General features: G+C 35.7%; 1 protein-coding gene across 1 annotated transcript in view; it reads right to left on the bottom strand.

Moving 5' to 3' along the window:
* The window catches only part of Itga2 (integrin subunit alpha 2), a 96,122-nt gene that overhangs the window by 7,669 nt on the left and 65,638 nt on the right, over nt 1-22,815 (bottom strand). The window contains exons 13-26 of the mRNA XM_026385944.2: nt 22,181-22,324; nt 18,502-18,705; nt 17,794-17,930; nt 15,436-15,575; nt 12,229-12,380; nt 10,012-10,122; nt 9,719-9,801; nt 9,165-9,306; nt 7,803-7,895; nt 7,166-7,242; nt 7,004-7,087; nt 3,049-3,151; nt 1,670-1,780; nt 581-685 (exon numbers count right to left, since the gene is read on the bottom strand). Of these exons, the coding sequence (XP_026241729.2) occupies nt 581-685; nt 1,670-1,780; nt 3,049-3,151; nt 7,004-7,087; nt 7,166-7,242; nt 7,803-7,895; nt 9,165-9,306; nt 9,719-9,801; nt 10,012-10,122; nt 12,229-12,380; nt 15,436-15,575; nt 17,794-17,930; nt 18,502-18,705; nt 22,181-22,324 (1,686 nt within the window). The remainder of the gene's footprint in view (nt 1-580; nt 686-1,669; nt 1,781-3,048; nt 3,152-7,003; nt 7,088-7,165; nt 7,243-7,802; nt 7,896-9,164; nt 9,307-9,718; nt 9,802-10,011; nt 10,123-12,228; nt 12,381-15,435; nt 15,576-17,793; nt 17,931-18,501; nt 18,706-22,180; nt 22,325-22,815) is intronic.

Raw genomic sequence — 22,815 nt, 5'->3', positions numbered from 1 at the left:
ACTGCAATAAAGAAAACCAGGAGAATTTCAATATTATTCAGACTGGAGAGATGTGGTTTGTTCAGGGTATATTGTTCACTAAATGTTTGCTTATTTGAATGCTTAATATATGTCAAGCACCATGCTAGACTAATCTCTTTCCAAAAGATAAAGGCATAGGTTGGGAGCAGAAGATGAAGTTCTGAAAAACAAAGAGGGTAGCAAACTTAGAAGAAGCTCAATGAAAAACATCCGTGCCTATGTGGAAAGGGATCAAGGACACCACCTATAGAGGACACACCCAACTCTTGCAGCTCTTTGCAACTTTCCCAAAGTGTGCAGCACAGAGACACAATGGTCACAAGTGTCCTTTTGATGTCAGGAGCCCTGGATGTGCATTCTGTAAGTAATGGCCTAATTAATAATTCCAGTAACCTCTCTCTTTGAGAATGTACTCTCTAAACCCCAACTCTCACATGCCACTGAAGGCAAAATGAGGACGGTCTAAGATATGAACTGGTGGAGAAGGGAGGTGCCGAGATGCCAGGCAAAGCAAACACTGAATCACTGCAGGAAACTCCGCTGGGGCCCCTGTCCTCACCAACTCTTTCGTGCGCCGGAAATTTTCACTCTTGAAGGACACAGATGAAGAAGTCTGTCCTAGTTTCAGAGGATTTATTTCTGCTTTACAGCTGATGTCACCAGCCTACAAGGAAGAACACCAAATCAGATTTAGGAAGCAAAATGGTTGATGATGTTCCTTTCAACATGTTGGGACGTCCTGCTAGGGAGGGTGGTTAGGCTCCTTGCTGCTGTGCTTACCTGGCCAGACTTCTGGTGGCCACTAAAGTAAAACCACAGTATTCAAATCCTCTGAGGTGAATTGATGAGGTGGTCTAGGTTCTTATAGCCTGCTCTGGTTTAGAGGTGGTTTGTCCCCCAAAGTTCATATCATTAACTTGATCCCCAGGGTAGCAGTGTTCAGAGAGGACAGGACCTTTAGGAGTTGGGACCCAGCAGGAGGCCCTAAATGGGGTTGTGTCCTCAGAAGCAATTGTGGAACTCCAGTCCCTGTCTAGTTTCCTGTTTGACAGTGTTCTCCCCACCCCTCTCTCTGCCTCCTAGCATTCACCACGAGGTTCTCGAACGATGCTGGTGTCATACCCTTGAGTCTCCAGAACTGTAGGTTCAATAAATCTCTTCTCTTTATAAAAGCTACCTAGCCTCAGGTATTTGGTTGTAGTACTGCCAAGTGGGGTAATACATAGGTCATAAGTGATGAGATAAATTTGGAATATAAATATATTGCAAATGATTTAATTCAGGGTTCTTGTCTGTGGAACATTTTAGATTTTTATGTCCGATAGTCTCCCGTGCACAGTGTAGGAAGAACAAAACTGTAAAACCAGCTAAGTGCCTGGACCAAAGAGAGCCAACGTCAAGGTGTTTTGCTATAGCAATGCGTCTTGGCCCAGGCTACATGGGAGAACCACTGAGAAACTTTCAGAAAAAAACCCACCAATGTTAGAGAGCTATCTTTATGCAATTAACTGCTAAGTAATTGGCCCTTGGGATACAGAGAGGTTATTCCTTGTTTCTCATCTACAAAATGTCAGACAGCTGCCCAGAACTCCTGGGTTATCTCCATCTTAAAAGTGCACATTTTTATAGGCTATGTTGTGGTCCTTACCCGGTCTACGTGCACCCCAGTCAGGTACATCAGTGGATTCTTTTCTTTGGTGTACTGAGGGATGTGAATGATTACAGATGCCATGCTCACTGGAATACTTCCTGTTGTTACCTACATAGGGAAGAAAACACTCCTGTCACGAAATGATTCATGGACACAAGGGAAATTATCAATAATCTCTGTGTTGATGGAGGACAACTATAATATAGTAAGCAACTGCAACAGAGTAGCAGAATTTCGGGTAAGGAAGCTCCTTATGCTACAGTTTTCTTATATGTGAAATAAAGATAATCAGAAACACCGTGGGCATGCGGTGGTATACCATCTGTTCTCATCCGTGGGGTTTCTGTTCTAGGTGGACAGTGCTTATGTCTTATTGGTTCTATAATTTTTTTAAAAAAAATCCCTAGGAATAATAACGGTACCAATCTCATAATTATCTGGAAATTAAACATGGTAACGTGTATATTTAAAGCACTTAATACTGTGGCTGATACTCAGTACACTATGAATGCTATTTTATTTTTACTATGAACTGATTAAATTTCCTAAAAAACATGGCTACCGAATACCATCCATATTTTATAAATTCCAGTATCTGTATAACAAATCAAGATTCTTTTATAGATTGTTTTTGAAGTCAAAAAACTTGATAGTTGCAGCCATGCCATAGACTAGAAGGAAATGTACAAAAAATAAAACGATACTGACTCAGGATGGAGGATGGATGCTTTTCTACTTTCCAAAATTTCTCCCATGTAATAATATTATTATGAAAGCCATTTTTTTCACAACTTAATTTCTTTTCATAAGACTGATCATAGTCTTTAGAATATAATTGCCTGTTCATAGACATTAGAATTTAACTCAAAAATGTTTTTAGATACTACCAGGAATGACTGTACAAAACCCATACTTGTAAGCTTCTAAAACAGAAGTGGTCTCCAAGAATAAGCTGGCAACATCATTCTATTATGAGGATGTTTGCCACAGTAATATCCTATTGATTTCCATTGAATATTTACCTTGAAGATATATCATTATCTCTTACCCAGGACATATAACTAAACACAAAGACTTGTTTACATATCTGTTGTTTATCCCAGTAGCTCTCAAAGTATATAGGACCTGGAACAGTGTCAGCATCACCTGGGAACTTGTCAAAAATACACATTTTTAGGCCATCCCTAGACTTACTGACTCAGAAATTCTGGGAATGAAGCCTGTTTTAACAAGCCCTCCAGGTAAACCTAATGCATGCTCAAGTTTGAGAACCAGGGGGGTATTTCAACTTCATTTCCCTTTCTTCTCTTCCAAGACTCATCCCCGCCACCCCATGCCTTTTCCTGATTTACCAACCTTATGATAGGCTTACCAACCTTAAGAGAGAAGATGAATTTTGGACCAATATCTTCAAAATTGTGCACGATAGAAGGAACATTCACATCTGAGTAAACTTCATAAAAATTTATGTTGGTGGATCTATTGAATAACATTTATAAAGTCAGTATTTTCAGTTTTGATACTGTCTTGAAGCATCATATTTAAATTTTTTTGTAGCTTATATTACAAGTAAAACAGTTTACTTTTAGTTACAAAAGCAGTAAAATGATTATTCCACCTTCAGATTGATTGCTTTTGCTTCCACATATGAGCTAGAACATGGGGACCTTGTCTTTCTATGTCTGATTGGAGGCTGGGAAGATCTGAGGTGGGAGAGAATAGAAGGAGGTTGGATAAAGTGCACTAAAACAGCAGAGAGAAGGAACAAGTTCTAGTGTTCTGCAGCACAGTGGGGTGGCTATTGTCTACAATGACTATTATATATTTTATGAATAACTAGAAGAAAGGAGCTTAAAACCTTCAAAACTAAGTAATGATAAGGATGAAGAAATGATAATTAGCCTGACTTGATAAGTGCACAAAGCATATGTGTATTGAAATGTACTATACCCCATAAATACAGGTATAATTATTTCATGTCAATGAAAAACTTTAAAAAATTGAAGGAAGTAGAAATGTCAATCACTCATGATTTTATCATTGCATATTGTATACATGTGTTGAATTATCACTCTGTAATCCATACATACATAACATACAATTACAATTATAATAAAATTTCTAAAGGTATTAATGATAATAAATGCTTATGATATTATGGTCCAATGTGTATTTCTAAGACTAAAACAAATTCTCTCTTTTTTTTAAGTCTCTTCATTGTCTTTCTGCTGAGATTCTGTTACATGCTTATCACTTGTCAAGTTTCTAAAGTAAGTACAGTTTTACTTTAGAATGGATCCTTGAACTATTCTTAAGGTGGCTGTTGACAGTTATGGTAATATATGTTAGTATCATCCTTGTTGATTGCATGAATGTATTTATAAGCCAGGGTTTTTTCATTTGGATGGCAGGAATACAGTAATGGGGTATTGGGTATTAGCTCCCGCATTATTCGTTACTGGGAGCCTATGAAACAGGACATAAATTTTCTTTATTAATTCTTCTTCCTATTCATCTCTAGTTCCAAGCCAACTCTAATGGTTCAGGTCTAAATTGGGGTGGATCAAATCAGTTTTCACCAGTAGTGGAATCACTTTCAAGATGGATGATCCAGAGTTTTTATTAGACTAGACTAGAGGTATTGGACTGATCTTGATTTTTTTTTTTTTTTTTTTTTTTTTTGCTTAGGATTGCCAACTAACAGCTGCAAGCACAGTGGAGTCTAGGTCAGAGCAAACCCAGGGGAGCACTCAGACTGGAATGAAGCTTGACATCTCCCATCTTCGTGCTTATTTCTGGGTCTCTAAGGCTGGCTTCCAGCCAGGGCAACTTCTTCAGGTTGCAGAATATGAAGGAGCAGGTGGCAGGAGAAACAGTCTGGAAAGCACTATGCAGATCCTCTCCCTTTGTTTCCAATGGATAGTTTATCTTAATTATAAGATGTTGATCCCATTTTCTAAAAAAAATAAATTGGGCTGGATATTTTCTGAGACAGATTTTTTTTTTTTTAGTTTCTCTACTGAAACTTTGTCTTTCTCTTTTTTATGCCTTAGAAAACGCTTTTCCAAAAATCTCAGAAGGAAAATATGTCATAGGAAGATTTAAATAGATGTGGTATTTGTCAAGGTTATATATATGAGGGGAAACAATGATTGGTGAGCCTTACATGGAAAATGGGAAAAGTGACAAGGATTTGAAACAGAAAGGCTGGCTATGTGTGTATGGATTATTCTCTTTGCCTTTTTGAAGATGTTTGTGTGAGCTCCTAAAAAGGGCCAATTTATAAATTGATTAATATGCTCAGCTTTTTGAATTTTAAAGAGATCTTACACGTGCCCATTCGTCACTTGTTTTTCCTAAGTTACTTAATTGATTAATATATTTATAGCGGCATTTAGCTATGCTCAGAGGGATCTTGTTCCAAAAATAATTCTAATGTCACTACCTATTTTCATCCATCATATTTATAAAATATAACTATATATTTAAACAGTATTAGAGTGGTTGCTATCTACTGGAATGTAGATAAACAAACTCTACCTAGGAGCTCTTCCAAATTACACCTGTGAGTCTCCTACAGAGTGCCATTGAGGAGAGAGGGAAGGTGTACTTCATATTTCATTGTATATCCTCCTGTAATATTTAGATTGTTCTAAAGACATTTAATGTTTTTATTTCTAGAAAACATCTGGAGAATTATTTGTGTGTTGTAGGATTAGGAGCCACTTTAACTTTTGTTCTTTATAATTCTCCACATTAAGCTTTTAGCTATACATTTATTGGGATGTATTGGAGTCCAAATCACCAACATAAAAATACATAGCTGTCAATTAGTAAAAGTGAAGTCCCATTTCAGTGTTATATTTATTTCATGTTAAAATATCTGAAAAAAAAATGGCTATGGGTAGAATGGAATGACCAAAAGTCTTTATTAACAATAAGTATGTAGAAGAAAGAATCAATGTAGGTGAGAAGAAAAATATTCAGACAACGTGCTAATACTGATCTCTGTGGCTGCATTTGTCTTCAATATCTTATTTTAAGAACTGTGAATCTTTGAAATTTGTTGTTATTGATTAATTCTTCAGGGATGGATGACTTGGACTGAATTTAGTCTCCCACTCATGTGTATTCTCGATTCACTTGATACAGAAGCATTCTTTTCATCTTTGCTCATGCGTCTCAAGCTCCAGACAGGATGACATATTTTCCTTTTTGTTTTTGCTTAGTGATTTATTAGAGAATCTGCATATTCCATGCTTTTAGGGGCTGGGGTGATGAGCTAGAGAAACTGTTGTCACTGGACTTCTTGGGGAAACACTGCCTCGTGTCTTTTCCTGGGTCACTGGTCTGTGCTTCACTGGGCAGAGAAGTCTGATTGCAGGCTTAGAGGTGGGCATCCCTCTGGCTCATGCCCCTAAAACACTGACCTCAGATGGTCTGTTCCATGAACCAGACTCACTTCTGAGTGAGTTAAAGTGCTGTCAACCTATTTTTACCTGTGAGATTTGTATATTACTCACTTTCAAAGACAGCTGTTCCTCTGAACAATTCAAGATAGTTATAACTTTTAACCACTGCTCTCAAGTTTACTTGCTTTGGGAAGGCAAGAAAAGGAACAAAAGCATTTCTTCGTGAATGGCTTCCTTTGGAAAATCCCTCATTTCCTCCTGGTTGGAAGAAAACCCTAATCTCTTTTGTCAGGAATTTTCCACTCATGGGCTGGGGATATAGCTCAGTTGGTAGAGTGTTTGCCTTGCATGCGTATGCGCAAGGCCCCGGGTTCAATCCCCAACACCACCACACACACACACACACAAAGGAATTTTCCACTCAGAAGCTGGACTTGGCCGAGTTTCCATTTCTGAATTTGTTGTGACTTCCCAAGTGCAAAGCATAGGTTTGGGGGCTTCAGTGTTCAGAAGCAGAGATGTAACTTGACTTCTCGTGAGCAAATTAGGAAGTAGGCAGTGAGAAGAAACTTCTGGCAGCTCTCAGAGCCCTTAAGAGTCTGTTTCAATACCTTGGTAAGGTTTGTCCTCCCTCTGAGGGCCTGCAGGGGAGTTTCTCTATGGCATGTGGCAAAAGCTTTGTCCTCTGCCTTCCTGTGCTGCTCTAAGTCAATAAACCCAAAGAATCACTTAAAGTTTTCCTAGGCACCAAGTTGTCTATGGACTTCTCTTTTAGTTGATGAGGGGGAAACTAAGTCTCATAACTAATTCTTTTGTTAAGACTGAGCATACAGACAGCTTCTCTAGTCACGAGCCAAGTGTGTTAAAAACCAGGGGGTGCCAATGGCAACAGGCTATCCACCCATATACTCTTACATACCTGGTTAAGTGAATTTCAGCATCATACAGGAGAGGAATTTTGAGGTTGACTGAGTTATCTGCATTGTTTGCTTCCTGGCTTTCACTATTGGAACAAACATGAAGAAATCACTCAAAGAGAACTATCCTAAAAACCATTCATCTTCAATTCATTATGTTTTACCTTAAGGTTTGGAAACTTATAGATGCCTGATTCCGAAGGTTTTGAAGGTCAAAGTCGAAGTTAATAGTAAAAGTCACCTATACACAAAATTAAAATTGATCAATCTATGATGCTTTATACACAGGAAAAAATGTTCCTCATAAAGTAAACTCATTCTAGTTTGATTCTGAATTTTATACACCTTAAGCTTTTACATTTGAAGAATATTTTTAGTTGACCTTGCTTTAACCTGCTTACTTTAGAATTGGGAGAGCTTAAATTTCAACTGACATAGAAGTTATCCAGCCTCATATACTTGTCTGAATTGCAAATCTTTGGGCAAACATGAAACTTGTTTACAAACACCAGGTGATCTCTGTGACTCTGACTTCAATGCTTTGACCTATATTGATCAACATATTCAGACAAAAAGCACTTTTGATATAGTGTGTGTATTTTTACATGTAGAAAAATCTCTCATTTATTAATAATTTAAAGAAAAAATCAGCTATTAAGAAACTTTTCTAAGCATGAAGCCTGGTTATTTTGTGATGCTTATCAAATGATAATATCTAATAAAGAAGATGTTATGTTGGTGAATTGACATGAATGCTGAGGTGTGCCTGGAATGGATTTGAGGATGACATGCAAGTTGTACCTGTTGTTCCCTCTTCAAAGCAGGGTAGCCCACATCACAGGAAAGAAACTTCTGAGATGAATCAACTTCACATGTTACTTCTGTACCATCAGCCTGAACAAGACCAGGGGAATAACGACAATCAATTACTTGATAATGTGTGTATGTGTACATACATATTGAAAAATGTACAGGTACATTTTAGCAGTAAGATTGGTTTATATTCATACAGATTATTGTCTCTAAAGACTTGAAAACCTTGTACTGTGCAATTAACTAATATACTATTTTTACTACTAACTCTAAAGATATATATGGACAAAGCAAAGAATAGATTAAAAGTTGGATTTTCCCTCTAAGAAGGAAATCAGTTATTATATTTTGGAAGCACAAAAGGCTTTAATCTAATATTCAGAAATCTTTAGTCATACCATTCTCTTAATATTTTTGAAATTTATATTTTCAAGAGAAAAATATTTATGTTATTTATCCATGTTTTTAATCAATCAAATATTCTTTTTTAATTTTCCTCATTTCATTTTGTTTTTAAAGTAAAATGTTGCTATTTGGCACAGAACATTAAATGCTAAGGTCAGAATAAGCTAAGAACTCTAAATCTATTGTGAGTTCACATTAACTTTAAATTGGTTGAACCATTTTTTAAACCTTTAATCAAGTAGCTCCCTCGGAAAACAGCTTTTCCTTCTTTGCTTTGCATGGCTTAAGGGCAGAGGAGGGACCAAGGGGCCCTCCTGGTCAAGGCAGTCCTGTTTAGTGATCAGGTCCACTTGATTGCCTGGCTTTGCTGGAATGCATCATCTTGGCAGCAACAAGACCTGGTGTTGCAAAGCCCTGGCTAAGCCAAGCGTCTCAGATGCCTCACAGCAAGTGCAGGACATCTGTGCAGGACCACAGCAATCTCATCACACAGATGGCTCGGGAAGAGTTACAGGAGTGTCTGGCTACTGTTGCCAAGTGTCGGGGTAAAGGAAAAAGTGACCGGAGCTGCAAAGCAGAATTGGCTCTAGATACACAGCCAGACAGCTCTCCTGTGGCTTAACCAGTTAGAAGCCACAGTTCAGGACTGATCACGCCCAGGGGAACAGGGCTTCTTCTTTTTTTTTTTTTTTTTTTATTGGTTGTTCACAACATTACAAAGCTCTTGACATATCATATTTCATACATTAGAATCAAGTGGGTTATGAACTCCCATTTTTACCCCAAATACAGATTGCAGAATCACATCGGTTACACATCCACATTTTTACATACTGCCATATTAGTGACTGTTGTATTCTGCTACCAGAGGATGCGGGAGGTTTGAGTATAAGAAAGACAGTTAAAGCAAGTGCGAAACACAGTGCTCAGGGTGTCCTCACATACCGGCATGGAAAATGAAGCAAAAAACAAGTTTTCTGAAAAATTAGCAACAATTCCAGTGTTGTAGGCACTTTCCTTTTTGTTTTTCAGTGTTACTGAAAATGTTAACCTTTTATTTTGATTGTTGACAATAAAGGGTTGTTCTCTATTAAAAGTCAAGAAAAAGAAAAAGAAAAAAAGGCATTAAAAATAAAAAAGACAAATATTCATAAACTTCATATATTTAAGAAATAAACTATTTGGAAAGTGAGAAAGTTGCTTAATAATAATAAATTATCTTCACATAAAAATGCTACTATACATAAGTAAATGCTAGCTACGAGACTTTTTTCTTTGTTGCTTTTATTTACATGGCAGGGACAACTATCCCAATACCAACAATTTTGTATTTCTTATGCTCTATTCTTTTGTGAATGATAGAAATTATAATTTAGTCTTTACTAGTGTGAATTTTTTTGGTTAAAAAAAAGCAACCTCTATAAACATTGATTTGAATGAAACAATCAACTGCATCTTTCATTTACACATTTTATACTGAGCTTTAAAATAGAACATACTGAACAGCTGGTAGTTGTTTGACATCTAGAACCAGGTCAGAGATGCAAAGTCCATCATCACCACAATCTTTATAGAAAGGGATCTGAAAAAAAAAGATATATATATATGTATATCTATGTTTGTGTGATATATATATATATATATATATATATATATATATATATAACTTGAAGCATTTTTTTTTAGAAAATTAAGTCATTCAGACTTTGTCCTGGGTATTTTTAAACACTACTGCAGTGACTGTGAACCTTTGTTAGCCAATCTCAATGGAGAAAGGGCATGTGGCACTTACACTGAAGACCTTGACTGTGTCAGAATAGGCTTCCAGGGCAGGGCTAGTGCCAGCATTTTCTAGACTGATGTCCACACGCAGATCCAAAGAATTTAAAACATCAGAGGGTTTCTAACACAGAACACACACACACCACAGAGTCAGCATGTTAAGGCACAGCAGCTTTAAAACAAGAAAATGACTTCAAATGTGTTTATGATTAAGAATCAGCACTCGATTATGTAGTATAGCATATGCTTGTTTTCAATGATCAGGTTCTGCTTCCTCTTTTCCATCCTACTTCTGCTGTCAGCCTCCATACTACTAAGAAACCTAAAGAGTCTTGATTACAGTAAAAATATAAAGGAGCAATTCTTAGTTGAATTCATCAATAATCTCATTATATATGCATAAGTCATTATAACATGACAATCTTCCAATGACTTCTAAATCAGTACCTTGCTTTTGAGCTGATGTCTATGTCCTTCTCATTCTTATTTTCAAGACTAAAGAGTCCCCAGGTGTCCAGATCAAACTTCTGGAAGGGCTTATCATGACCCAGCTCATGGATGGCTATTAAGGAGGGGGCAAGAAAACTTCCTTCCTTGGTCAGAATCTAAGCCTTCTCTACAAAACCAGATAAAGATTCCTATGCCCAAAGTCAAGCTCTTTAGCCTCTGGCCTGAGCTGACTTTTAGAAACTCTGTTGCTCCTTGTACATGAAGGTGATGCACATGTCACTCAATACTTATTAAAGTCAGCCTTGTACACACACTCTGCTCTGCCTCTGTATGCAGAGTAGAGGATTTGCAGCATTACAGGAGGGTTGGGTCCCTTCCAGTTTTGAGGCTTCTTGTCTGATGAAACATGTAAAATGCCAAAACAGTTGCAAAACTCATCTAGCAATCCTCTTACAAATCTTTTCCAGTTCTTGTCAAGAAAGAATTATGTATATACAAATGAAAACAATCCTAAAAATCTAATTTCCCTTCTCCTCAGGCACAGTATGTTCATTATCTTGAGTGCATTTCACCAGCAGGACTTATTCTCAAGTCTTTGAGTCCTTTCTGGGATCCTGATACGAGGACAGCTTGACTCTGAGCTTCCTCAGTCAGCAGCAGGCTTGGTATATCGGGTGGTCTCATATGGTATTGATGTCAAATAGTAAATAGGACTTCTTTTTTTTTTTTTCTTCAAGAAAAACAGCTTGGCTGTCCTCATCTCCCCACAATGGATTACATGTATAATCTGAGTCACTAGGTGACACCAGACAGGAGAGAATGGAAGTCAGCTTTTGTTTCCTTTAAAGAATCTGTATAATTAGGATTTCAACAGCAACAACAAAATCCAGGCCTTCACAGACAAGAAACTTTAAAATGAAATAATAACTTAAACAAGTTGACTGCACTTCATTCATCTAACCATGAAGTTGATGTCTTTCCAAATCTCATGCTTGGCTTTTCTTGAAGTGTGATCTCTATACCATCCATCCACATTGGGAATAGCCGGCATGTCCCTTAAATCAGCATAATCTTTGCCCCTTCAAACCCAATTTATGGTGTTGGGAACCCAGAATGTGGATTTAATATGAGTTTCCTTGACAATTCTTAGGTGCCTTAACCTCTGAGAACTGTGTTTAGGATAGAATACTTAAGCAGTTCTTTTAAAAGTGTTTTCCTGAGTAAATCACGCTTTCAAATATCATTATGTAGTTGCTAAGGGGAGATATTTCATAAAACATATAAAATAAATTTCCTCTTGGAAATTTTCTCCTGAGAAGCATTTTTCCTACCTGGGAGTTTTTCAAGAACCCTGAGAACTATATTAATTATGGCACAAGATTAGAACATGTAATCTTTAACTTACCATCATTCTCCTATCAATAGTGGAAACACAATTAGAATTGGAATTTCAGTAGTTTAAAATGAATAAAATTTTCCCCAATGGGAAAATATGAAAATAAAATTTTTTGTCCACTGTAAATTTGCAATATTGAACATTAAAGAAAGTACTGTCTTTGATTTCTTTAAGAATCTTATTTTTAACCCTTTTAGTAATAATCCCAAATAAAATTTAATGCCACTAATTTATATAATAATAAAATGTGACCATAAGTATAAAGATCAAGGAAATATGCTTCCTGTTCATAGAATTAGACAAGAAAGGAAATAATTAGGAAGGCAAGCATTTTCTAACACAAATTTCCATTTTAGAACTTTTGTGACCATGAGGCCTCACCTGTATAAGAATGATGTACTCAGAGCAACTCTGTGCTTGATTTACTACCATATTCTTCTGCAAGCACCTTTCATTATTTTCTTTAAATAAACCTCTGGAGGTTACTCTGGATGAATATCTATCTGCATCAAGTGTGATGTTATACATAATAGCTGTGATAAAAATCATAAAGAAATGTTATTATAAATAAACTTCTAAGGAAAAAAAGTCTTGCATTGTTTTTTCTTATTACACAAAGTCTCTCTAAGTTCCAGAAAATAAAGAAATAGTCTTTACACTGGTAGATTATGAACTAAGGGTAGCATAATATGATTTTTTAATTCTAGCTCTGATAACTGACTTTGGTACAAAGAAATGTTATTCAGACAAATGTGGCTGGGAGCTGTGGAAAGAACATTGGACTTGCCACTGGTAAATCTACAGATAAACCTGGTCTGATTACTCACTGCCTCCTGCCTCGGCTTCCTTCTCCTTGATGTGGAGACAGGGAAAACAAAGGGACAGTTATTGAATGCCTACAGTTAAACACATTCTCATGTTACCTTATACAAGCTTTACAATAAATCTGGGAAATGGATATTGTTATTTTAGTTTTGAGATAATGATATAGAATCAGTGAGATAAAATAATTCACTTATGTTTACACAGCTAAGACTTGGTAAGAAATAACACTTGGATATTTTTGAAATAAATTCTGTGCTCTTTCTGTTTCTCTGCCATTTTAAGGGACAAATGTCCCCTTAAGGACTAACTAAGGTCCTCTGGAAGAATGTGTACATTGCCAGCATGTTCTACAATCTTCCATGGGGAAAGACATGCCACACTGCCACAATCAGGTTCAAGTCAGACTTGGTTTAAATTATAATTCCATAGTCTGTGCTCTGTCACTATGGGCAACTTAATCTCTTTGAACCTCTGCTTCTTCAGCTATCAAATAAAGATAATCATATCATCTCAGTGAATTAAAAATGAAAAAAAAACACTGTGTAAGAAAATTGATGATAGTACCAAGTGTCTAAACTATCAGAACTATTACTTTCAACTAAAGTCCACTGTTGGAAATTTAGAGTGAATATCTCATGCTATTCATAGATTATCAACTATTTTATTTGGATATACTCTATCAGATTTTATTTCTTTCAGTATTTTATGCATTATTGTCAATAGATACTTTAAAAGACACATAAAGATTTAATGCTTTGAATATACTTCGTAAAGCATTAAATCTTTATGTGTCTTTTAAAGTATCTATTGACAATACTGCATAATTTTTTCTTGCTCTAATTACTTAATGAGATAAAAAAATATGGCTAAAACACACACACACAAAATTAACTAAAAATAAGCAGTGAAAATTTAAAAAAAGGATTGTGGGTGGCTGGGGTTGTGGCTCAGTGGTGGAGCACTTGCCTAGCACATGTGAGGCACTGGATTCAATCTTCAGCTCCACAAAAAATAAATAAATAAAATAAAGGTATTGTGTCCATCTACAACAAAAAATTTGTATTAAAAAAAAGAATGGTAGGGAGGTCACTGTAGTTAGGACAAAGTTTGTACATGTTTTAATACTTTTAATTTTTTAAAGCAAATGGGTGAAACTGATATACAGTCTCATACTGGAACATGTGCCCAATGTAATAAATAATATAAACCATATGCTTTATAATTCACTTTTCACAATTAAGAGGATGGGATTCTTGCCTTATACACTATTATTGACAAGCAATTAAGTGAGAGACAATGACGACTGGCTTATCAGTGTGAACCTTGGGAATCAAGGTGAAAGATTCAAAGGAAAAGGTGAGTGACAGCATGAAAGCCAGGGACCCTCAGCAGCCAATCAATGGCCCAGGAAATTTTCGGACAGTGGAATTTTTGATGCGAAGCAATAGAAAAGATGAAATATGGTCAAAATGTGGAAGATGCTTGAGACACATTTTTGCTTTAGGCAGGAAAGATGAGCAGTCAGGTATTCCTGCTAACTAACATACCTTCCAATTTAATGTTTTAGGCAGAATAGTAACAATGTTCATAGAGTAGTGATTTGTGATATAATTATCATGGCTACTCAGATGGACGTATGCTCCAAGGCAGGTCTGTGAGTTATGCAGCTCAAAGTCGGGTCAATGTTTGAACACCTGGAAAGAAAACTTCCAGATGGATATGAAGTCTTGCATAGTTTTGTCATATTACACAAAGTCTAAGTTCCAGAAAATAAAGAAATAGTCTTTACACTGGTAGATTATGAACTAAGGGTAGTGAAAGTTGTGCCAGATATGAATCTAATGTTGGCTTTGTGTTCTGGCCTTATTTATTTCTTGGTTTATATTATGGCAAACAACCTGACTGATTATTTTCAGGCTTTAAGCTAGTTTATTTGTTGTCCACTTAATTAAATATCTGTAGGAACTACAGGTTCTGAAGTGTAGAGCCAGAATCTGATGGAAGGGGGTTTAGAACCCATGAAATAGCAAGGTGGTTTTAAGTGTTAAATTGCATGCTGTCTACAGAAGGTGCTGAGATAAAAGTTGGAGGTGAGATGGAGTGGTTAGAAAGGGTGTCAAAGAGGATCCTGGACCTTAGCCAGGACTAGAAAGATGACATGGCCAGTTGAGGGGACAGAGGATGACAATTCCTGCTGACACTGGCCTATGGTGCTTTTCCTATTTTCTGCTATTTGGTGAAACACATGCAGACCTTGACTTGCTTCTCTGGATTGTTTAGAAAATTTAAAACAATAGGCACAGATTCCATGCTTCCTTTCATTATTTAGTGCTCATTAATTATTCAAGAATAGGAATAGCATTTCATGTTTCACTGCATATATTGTATCTAGAACAGGGCATAGCCAACAAGTGGCACCCTCATTTAAAACTACCAGTCCAGTGAAATCTGTGTGTGCCTGCAGATTTAAATAAGAGAATTGTGGGTAAGAGAAACTCAAAGGACAGAGTTGAGAGAAGCCATAATTATGCCATGAGATTACAACATTCTGTAGCAGAATGTCACCTTTCAGAGATGAGGAAGGAAGAGCTAAACAAACATTCTATGCCTAATGAACCATTCTTAAGTACCTCAAATGGGTGGCAATTTAAGTGTCTGCAAGTAAAGATGCTTCTTTCTTTTTGCCTACAAATCAAAGCATAGCTTACAGACTAAAACCATAAATAAACCTATCTCTGTACAGGTAATTTCAGGTCTACTCACCCACTTGATTGTTTTGCCTAGTAGGTCTAAACTTTGCACTGAAGCAGAGTTTGAGGATTATCTGAGCATTCTTGCTGAACAAAGTGATTTTTTCTGGTGTGAATGTAGCCTTCACAGCCACATCAGCAATACTCTGTGACCTGAAAGATACAAATGGAAACAGATATTATTACCAAGCATACATATCATGAGCTTTACACAGAGAACCCAGTACGAGCATCATTTATTTTTTTCTATCTTGCATCTGAACACTTCTGGAGTATTTTCCATTTGAAAGACCTAAGGTGGGACAATGACTTTTTGATTGTGACTACATCATCAGCACAACACACATACATTTGTTTTTAAATTCAATGAATAGCTGCATGAGCACAGGATAGAAGTCTGCAACCTCTTTGCAAGCCAAGTCATGGTTTTGGTTTTCATCAGCTAGAAGTAGTGACACTCACCCTTCTCACAATGGTAGGGGAGAAAGAAGGTGAGCAGGTAGAGATGGCAGGGCTGAGGAATGTGGTCATGGCTACTTCCTTACTGCCTCAGAGTTTAGCAGCAATTCTTTGAAATGTGGCATATGGTCATGAGGGTAGCAACTAGCTAAGTGCCAAAAAAAGGCTGTAGAGTCACCTCAAGCAGATCGCTGTAACCTTATGACCTGGATAAAGACTTTCTGATATCTTGCACTGATCTAATTTGCTCCCTACAACACTCTTATGAAATAGGTAGGACAAATATTATTTTCATTTTAGCAAAGGAAATGTCTGAGACAAAAGACATTTGAGGACTTACCAGTTTACTTGATACAAGTTAGCTAGTGAGAAGTTGGAACCCACAGTCTCCTAATTCCCCTACAGTGGAATTTACACTTGATCACAGTGACCTGTGGTGTTTACCCTCAATTATTTACAAAGTAAGTTCACTGTTTTTTTTTTTTTTTTGAAAAGTATCACAAGAAGACATATAAAACATTTCCTTTTAATATCAGGTACCTCCTGAAGGACTCCAGTTAATGGAAAAATCATTTCAATAGTTAATGTCTATTAGGCCTCCTAATGAATAGTCATAAAACACCTAATTAAAAAAAGGCAACTTATCCTCAAGTTTATAAGATCTGAAATGCTTAAGTGGATGTTTTCTTTAAGGCACTCTTTAAGAGAAAACAAGTATTTATTTCAATACAGATGTCACTGATTTACATATTTTGTAAGTTTATTTAAAAAAATATTCTTAGGAGTTAAACAGAAAAAACAGTCCTGAAAACTTACAGAATGTGACCACAAAATGATCTTAACCTAGCTTGACTCTTATCTCCATATATTCATTGACTAATGTATCTTGATATTTTTTAAGAATCAAAATTGTATTCAGTAAGGAAAAGTTTGACTATCACTAAATATATTTTAAAAAGTGACATAGTATAGTGAATATATAGCCTACCAAGTATAAATTATAAAGCCTACCAGGTTGTGTAGAGGGTGATGTTCACTGAGAGATTTCTTATTAAACCACTTAAAACTCAGCCATATAATTATATCACACCTTGCATTTACTCTTGGCATCCTTCTTATAAACAACCTTAACAAATTTTATTTTGGAAATATATTTTCTTGTCTTTCTGTCTCAAATATTATCCTTGTGTTTTATTTCTACCACGTAACAATTTCATTCTACAATAAAAGAAATGTACTTATTCTTTAAAGAACAACTGAGTTTTGCAAAAAGTATCATTAAATTTAAAAACATCAATGATTAATATTTTTGTGTTCTTGATATTCATTCAAAGCACATTTTTTTAAAAGAGATGAATGAATGAGGACTCTTGAATAATCAATTTCTTTATAATTCCAATCCTGCACAAGTCCATGCACTTATTTTTGACCTTGAATCACAAGGCCTTTGAATGTGATTCTTGTTCCCCCTCACCTTCAACTCCTATGGACGTCAATGAGAGGTCAGCTAAGCCTAAACTGTGGCTTCCTTTGTATGACTAACAATTTTAAAATACACCTATTAATCACACATGAGAAGTTTCACTTTATTTGTGTGTTCTGAACATTCAGTATTTTCAATTTGTTCATGAGGCTTCCTTGCTATAAGCTGAGATAAAGCTGTTAACAGAAAGGTAAAATATCAGGGTGTCCAACAGCTTTGTTTTTTTTCTATGCACTGTTTGGTTTTACAATGTAGAGAAAAAAAACTTGATGCTAATGTGGAGCAAATATATATTTGCTCCCAGGAAAAATATAGTCCTCTTCTATGCAAATTCCCCGGAATCTTACATAATGCACATAGCGTTTCTCCATTCCAGCACAACAGCTCATGTTCAGTGAGCTCGTTTGCATCTGGCACTTACTGACTCACCAGAGTTGAACCACTTGCCCAAAAGCACCGATGGACACATCAGTGATGGAATCCCCATTTAAGTCTCCATAGCCATCCAAGGATCTCCCAAAGAACTGGAGATGGCTCCTAAAGGCTCCATCAGATCCCAAGATTTTCTGTAAAAGCAAGTTTGATATGAAATGACACTGCACAACAGTGGAGCCGGACAAATGGCAGCCTCTGTCCTCTAATGCCCCATGTTGTCATTTTCCAGGTTATCTTTATTCTCCACAAAATTCCGCTGTTTTTTCAATCACTTCTTATTTGCCTGTGTACCACTTTTGCACCCACATTTCCATTAATAAAACAGCATGCATCTACAATATAAAACCACAAACCAACACAAAATAGTGAAAAGTTCAGTGGACAGAGAATAAATTGATTCAAGTTCAGGTCCAGATTCCTACCCCAGCTTGCCTTGTTCAGGTCTTACACAAAAATTGCCTGCCTAAGGATGTTGCTTAGTTAACCTTTATCCAACTGGTATTTCTCACTTGAAGTTTTATTCCCTAATTCAGTGTTCTTTTCTTTTTTGAATTCTGTGGCATTTATTACTATTGGAAATTCTTCATCTTATTTATCTGTTTTCCAATTGTCTCCTCTATTAGAATACATAATCCACGGAGAGCAGAATTTGACATGATGACAATCGCATATAAATACATCATCAGGTAGCTCATGTCTTACCTGGGAATACTTTGTGCGAATGGTGTCCTTGTGACCATTGTAAATGTACACAGCTCCAGAATTCTGATTTTCTAAAGGTGAACCGACGATCACATCATTAAAGCCATCCATGTTGATGTCTGACAAAGCTGCAATTGCGGAACCAAACCTAGCGTTTTCAAAGCCCTTGGGGCCTTCTAGAAATTGATGCTGACTCAAAATGCCCTTAAAAAGGGAATAAAGGATGATTAAAGCAAATCTCACAACATGTGTAATTAAAATTCACAGCAACTGATGTCCAAAACAAAATGTTACTTATAAGTAATATCTTGAATTAGAATTCAAAATTTTCTATTTATGATGACAACAATAAATAAAAACTTTAATAAGTAATATCACTGCATATTTGCTCACAAACCGAGATTAAAAGAGGTACTTCTCTTTAGCTGAACAACCTAAAAAAAGTATTCATTCCTTTTTCTCCTTTTCCTCTCATATTAAGATCTTTACCTGTTTCCAAATTTTTAATTTAAAACATTCTGATGAAAAATCTAATGTCTGGGATGAAATTAAGGTAAATGCAAAACAAAATAAAATGTGATGATTTAGGTTTTACTTAAAAGTCACAAAACAGTGGCATACTTATAATGGGATAGGAAGTGGAAAGTGAAATAGTTAATATTCCATTGTAAGAAACACTAAGTAATTCTGCCCAGTGGAAAAGACATTTCCTTGTAAAAGACACAGATTTTTCCTTCAGATTTTGTAATCAACTAAGGAAATATTTCATGACTTTGCAAGAAAGTCATGCTCCTCAACCATGAAACTGGGTCAGTGTTGTTTTTTCTTCTATTGTAATCTCATGGAAATGAATTTGCTACTGAGTTTGATAACATATCAAGAGATTTTTACATCTTTAACAATTAATGAAATAGTTCAGAATATTTGAAAAGCAAGGAACATTTTAAAAACTGAGGATTAATTAAATTTTCAAATAAGTAGATGTGTGCTTCCCTTATTGTATGTATAATTATACACTCTGATTATATAGGTATAATCAGAATTATTTAAATTGCTTCTATGAAAGGGTTAATTTTTACATTAATTTAAATAAATGAGCTAGGATAAACTATCACAACAGCTAAGCATAATCTTGACTATGTTAACTTCAGTTTCTCTTTTTCTCTCTATACTTGTCTAATTTTCCATGCCAAACTGTGCCTTTAATTTTCTTCCTGATTTCACTGAGTCCACTATACTTCTATACATGCATTTAGAGAGTTCAGTCTGCAATTTGGAAAAATTGTGCTTTTTATGTCATATTGAACTAAATTTTATGTGCAAGGATTTGAAATTCCAAGCGTTGGACATACACCTAAATGTTTCATTAAGCAATGGAATTTCCTGACAAACTAATGTAGAAAGCATCTAAGATTTTATGGAGTTTTCTAAAGTGGCTGGTACAATTTGTCTCTTTACTGCAAGTTGATAACAAAATAGCACTGTTGTGTTATTATTATCTTTTCATAAAAAAATGAATGAATGGGCTGGGGATTTAGCTCAGTGGTAGTGTGCATGTCTAGCAAGTATGAAGCCCTGGGTTCAATCCCAGGAGTGAAAAAGATGGAAAGAATTCTTATGTTTGTGGAAAGGCAGAATTAGTATTATCAAAATGGCCATATCACCAAAAGCATTACACAGAGTCAGTGTAATCCCTATCAAAATACCAATAATATTCTTCACAGAACTAGGAAAAATAATTCTAAAATTCATTCAGAAAATAAGAGACCCTAAATAGCCAAAGCAATCCTGAGTAAGAATGAAGCTTATAGCATCAAAATACAGGACCTTAAATTATACTATAGAGCTATAGTAACAAAAACAGTATGGTATTGATTGGCACCAAAACAGAGAAGAAGACCAATGGAATAGAATAGAAGACACAGAGAAAAATCCACATAGATAGAGTCTTCTGATATTTGACAAGGTGCCAAAAACACATGTTGGAGAAAATATAGCCTTTTTTTAAAATACAAATGGTGCTGAGAAAACTGGATATTTATATGTAGAAGAATGAATCTCAATCCCTATCCCTCTTCCTGCACAAAAGCTGACTCAAGGTGGATCAGAGACCTAAGAATTAGAACAGAACTCTGAAACTACTAGAAGACAATGTAGAGCCAACACTACATCATGGTGGCACAGGTACCAACTTCCTTAACAAGACTCCTAAAGTGCAAAAAGTAGAACCAAGAATTGATAAATAGGATGGTATCAAATAAAAAAGCTTCTGTGAAGCAAAAGAAATAATAAAGAACATATAGAGAGGACCTACAGAATGGGAAAGATCTTTGCCAACTACTTCTCAGACAAGGGATTAATATCCAGAATATATAAAGAACTAAAAAAAACCAACAAAACCCCAAATAACACAATTAATAAATGGGCAAGAGAACTAAGAGCCAGTTATCAAAAGAATAAGCACAAATAGCCAACAAATATATAAATAAAAAGTTCAACACCTCTGGCAATCAGGGAAAGGCAAAGAAAAAGTATATTGAGATGTCATCTCACTGTAGTCAGAATGGCAACTATCAAGAATGCAAATAAAAAATAAATGCTGGCAAGGATGTGGGGAAGATGTACACTCATAGATTTTTGGTGGGACTGCATTTAATTAGTACAACCATTCTGGAAAGCATTATGGAGATGCCTTACAACTATAGGAATGGAACCACCATATGACCTCCTTGTATATATACAAAAGATCTAAAATCAGCATACTACAGGGATACAGCCACATCAATGTTTATAACAGCACAACTCACAATAGCCAAGTTATTCAACCAACCCAGATGTCCATCAACAGACAAATGTATAAAGGAAATGTGGTATTTATACATGATGTAGTTGTACTCAACCATAAAGAAGAATGAAATGGCATTTTCTTGTAAGTGGATAGAGCTGGAGAACATCATGCTATGTGAAATAAGCCGGATCCAGAAAATAAAGTGTCAAATGTTTTATTTCATATGTGGAAGCTACACAAAAATAAGGGCAAAAACAGGGGGTGGGTGGGAACTAGTGGAATAGAGGAAGGGGATTGAATCTGAGAGAGGATGTTTAGGAAAAGGGAGGAATTGTGGAATGAAACTGACCAAAGTGAATTTCACCTTTATGTATATCTCTAATGCACTAATTTAAAAAAAACTATAAATAAATAGAAAAAAGACCAGTAGAATAGAGGAAGGGGAAGGGAGGGTGGAGGAGGGGAGGGAAAGGGGAAGTACTGGGAAATGAATTGGAGAAAACTATATCCCATGTTGGTATTATTATGTCAAAATGAATGCCAATATTATGTATATCCATAGTGCACTAATAAAAATGTATGAGATACCTGGGAAATGCACTAACATTTGTGTGTATATTTCAAATATGATTTTAATTTATAATGACTTCATTTTTATAAGAGAAATGTTTCCAAAGACTTTTCTTGTAAATTGGCATTAAACTCCAATTATGCCTTTTAACATGATTTTAAGGTCATTACTTAATGGTGACATCCTCAAAATTAATAAAATACAAACCAAACTCAACATGCAAATCAATTATCATCCAATAATAACTTTTTTTTCAAAATGCAGATTATCTTTTACTTGTCAATATTAAAGCAAATTAAACTGCTTGTTTTATTTTTTACCTTTACAATAGTAAACAGGTAGACTCTTCCTTCCTCTTTCTTAAGGTCATTCATGTACATTGGTGCCCCGACCAAGAGCACATCTGTAATGGTGTCTTTATCCACGTCAACTGAACACAGCACACTACCAAAATAGGAGCCAATCTGGAGTAATAAAGCATATTAATCTTAGGATTTCTAGGGTTCTTATACATTGAATATCACATTGAACTTTAATTAACTTATTTAAAATGCACAGAAATGGAGCTTTTACAACCTGAAAGATGCTAGAATATAAAGATGGAGAGCAGATTCCTTTCCTTCAGGTTAAATCACCATCTAGCTACTTGATTCTTAAACCTCAGGGTGCACAAGAATCGCTAAGGAAGTGTCTTTAAACTTATTACTAAGCCTTCTGATGAAATGTCTGGAATGTGATCCAAAAAAAAAAATTTTTGTAAATAAGTGTCTCTGGTATTTCTAATGATCTTGAACCAAAGGCCACATTTATAAGAGAAATCCTTAGTAACTATGTAAAGGGTGCTGTAGAGAAAGGTAGGAGTAGAAGCAAGGGGAATAAACAATTGTACTTCCATAAAAAATATACAGTAATACGGGCAAGCCCCAAACGTTGAGTGATTGGAGTGTATGGACAT

Source organism: Urocitellus parryii, chromosome 1 (genome assembly GCF_045843805.1).
Source record: "Urocitellus parryii isolate mUroPar1 chromosome 1, mUroPar1.hap1, whole genome shotgun sequence".
NCBI lineage: Eukaryota > Metazoa > Chordata > Mammalia > Rodentia > Sciuridae > Urocitellus > Urocitellus parryii.
This window is presented reverse-complemented; position numbering and strand designations above follow the sequence as displayed.